The 2,274-nt window shown below is 59.6% G+C and overlaps 1 protein-coding gene across 1 annotated transcript in view; it reads left to right on the top strand.

Moving 5' to 3' along the window:
- The window catches only part of IBSP (integrin-binding sialoprotein), a 3,635-nt gene extending 1,635 nt beyond the window's left edge, over nucleotides 1–2,000 (top strand). Inside the window, exons 4-6 of the mRNA XM_009572112.1 lie at nucleotides 1,000–1,101; nucleotides 1,414–1,611; nucleotides 1,644–2,000. Of these exons, the coding sequence (XP_009570407.1) occupies nucleotides 1,000–1,101; nucleotides 1,414–1,611; nucleotides 1,644–2,000 (657 nt within the window). The remainder of the gene's footprint in view (nucleotides 1–999; nucleotides 1,102–1,413; nucleotides 1,612–1,643) is intronic.
- The last annotated feature ends 274 nt before the right edge of the window (nucleotides 2,001–2,274 follow it).

The following is a 2,274-nucleotide window of genomic DNA, read 5'->3' as shown; positions in this document are numbered from 1 at the left end:
GCAGCTGCTGTTCAGGGCTGCCCCTTTCGTTTCAAGGGCACCAGAGCAGTGGCCGTTCCAGGGCAGGTATGCTGTGTGTCTTCACTGGCAGGGGGTGGTCAGCAAGATAAATCGTTATGAAAGGCCCCAAGGTCAGTTATAGGTATGTAAAGAGCACTGTTGTATCGGCTGCTAGATGGGGGTCATCGCTCCCATTGGCATAGCCGACTGCACCTGCAATTTGGTGGCTCCTCCAGTGGAGAGGAAAACGGCCTGAGTTTTCTCTGGTACCAGATGTGCCCATATTTTAAGTGTCTGAGTTGGCCCAAAACGCCAGGGTGAGCGTCCTCGGTCTTGGCACGCGAGCAGCAGGGATTGCCCAGGGCAGGGATGGCAGTGACCCCACGTCTCCCCACCTCGGCTGGGTTCATTTGCTGGTGGCAAGGTATTCCTCCTCCCAGGCTGGGGACAGGGTGAGCTGCCCCACCAGTTCCTCAGTGGTTGCTCCAGGCTCTGCTTGCATTTGGGTTATTCAACGCCTTTTTTAGCCGTGCAGACTGTCATGCACCCCACTGAGAGACCCGCTCCGCTGTGTGGTCTCTGGGGCCAAGCGGTGCTGATGGGTTATTGCTGGTGGGGTTCGGGCTCACACCTGGCTTTGAGCCGTCACGCTCTTGCCAGCTATCTACACCTGGTGTGTAGTGTGTCCGCATGTAGTGCGCCTGTGGCTTTCTTTGTTTATTGGAAACTGGGAGAGGTAACTTCAAAACCAAACTTTTAGATGCTTTGTAAAGCAAAATGCGTAGCCAGAATGGGAACACCTGACTCCAGCCACCACCACTTAATTGCACGGCTTGGGCTGCCCTGCTGCAGCTTCTCGATTTCAGCCTGGGGTGAGACCTGTGGGAAAGCAGCGCTCAAATGCTGCGGAGGAATGCTGCGTGTCCCTCTCGCTGCTGGGAGGGCTGCGCTCCACTCCTGCTGCTGACCGCCTGCCCCATCTTCTCCCTGTCCCCGCAGGAGCCATCCCATGCTGGCACCGAGGCAGCTGGCTACCCCGCCGGAGCAGCCCCTGGGGACAGCCAGGGCAGGCTGGGAGGAGACGTTGCATCCCCCCAGCAGGTGTGGTTCGGGGGGTTGGAGGGGAGCACCCATGGGGGGGTATGTTCACTGCAAGCTCTCTTGCACCCATGGGATGCCCTGCACCCTGTTTCTTCTTGGGGATCTGCTGCGCAAGATGCCCGTGGCTGGGCCAAGCTCTGGGCATTAATCTGGTGGGAGGGTTGGAAGGGGCCCCCCAAAAAGGCAGCCTTGCTATGCAAGGTGTGTGGGGGGATAGTCAGCTGTGCCCACACCTGCCTCAGGCCACATGGCACTGAAAAGCTGCAACCTCCCAACACTCAACTAATGCTGTGTTATTTTCCCCCCTGCCAGGGCAAGGGCTGCCAAGGGCCCCTGAAGGGGGGCAGGAACAGCGCTGCTGGCAAGAGGGGTGACTCTGAAAACGAAGACAGCGACGAGAATGAGGAGGAAGAGGAGGAGGAGGAGGAAGAAGAGGTAGCCGAGAACGAGAATGGCATCAACGGCACAAGCACCAACGCCACGGAGGGGGCAGATGGACCTCACGGCAGTGTGGGGAGGGCCCCGGCGCAGCCGAGGAGGAGGAGGAGGAGGAAGAAGAGGAGGAGGAAGAAGAAGAAGAAGAAGAAGAGGAAGAGGAGGAGGAGGAGGAAACCGAAGCCACCACTGTCGCCAGCACCACTGGCAAAGAGGAGCTGTCCCAGGTGACCACCACGGGAGATAGGGGACCCACAGACGCCACCACAGCCGGGGAGCAGTGGGAGTACGAGGTGACAGCCGGGGGACGCGGCCGGGGGGACGAGGGCACCACTGACGGCAGCTACGGGGAGCAGGACGAGTACGCCCGCGGGGACAGCTACCAGGCCTACGAGGACGAGTTCGGCTACTACAAGGGGCACGGCTATGACGTGTACGGCCAGGATTACTACTACAGCCAGTAAGTGCGTGGGGGGGCGGCCCCAGTGCTGCCCCTCACCTGCCCCATCCCACTCAGGAACGCGCATCTGAAGGCTCACTGCAGCCACCACGCACCAGAGGGAACGACAGGCAGCTTGTGGTGCACACTGGCTCCATCCCAGGCTTTTTTTTTTGTATCTTGCAAAGCGAAATGAAATAAAGCAACCGAACTGAGCTCATTAGTGACGAAGGGTTTGCTGCTGAATTTGCTGGGGTCAGTAGGGCGGCACAGCGCTTGGTGGGCTGAGGGGCTACAGG

Source organism: Fulmarus glacialis, unplaced genomic scaffold, assembly GCF_000690835.1.
Source record: "Fulmarus glacialis isolate BGI_N327 unplaced genomic scaffold, ASM69083v1 scaffold19072, whole genome shotgun sequence".
In the NCBI taxonomy this organism is placed as follows: domain Eukaryota; kingdom Metazoa; phylum Chordata; class Aves; order Procellariiformes; family Procellariidae; genus Fulmarus; species Fulmarus glacialis.
This window is presented reverse-complemented; position numbering and strand designations above follow the sequence as displayed.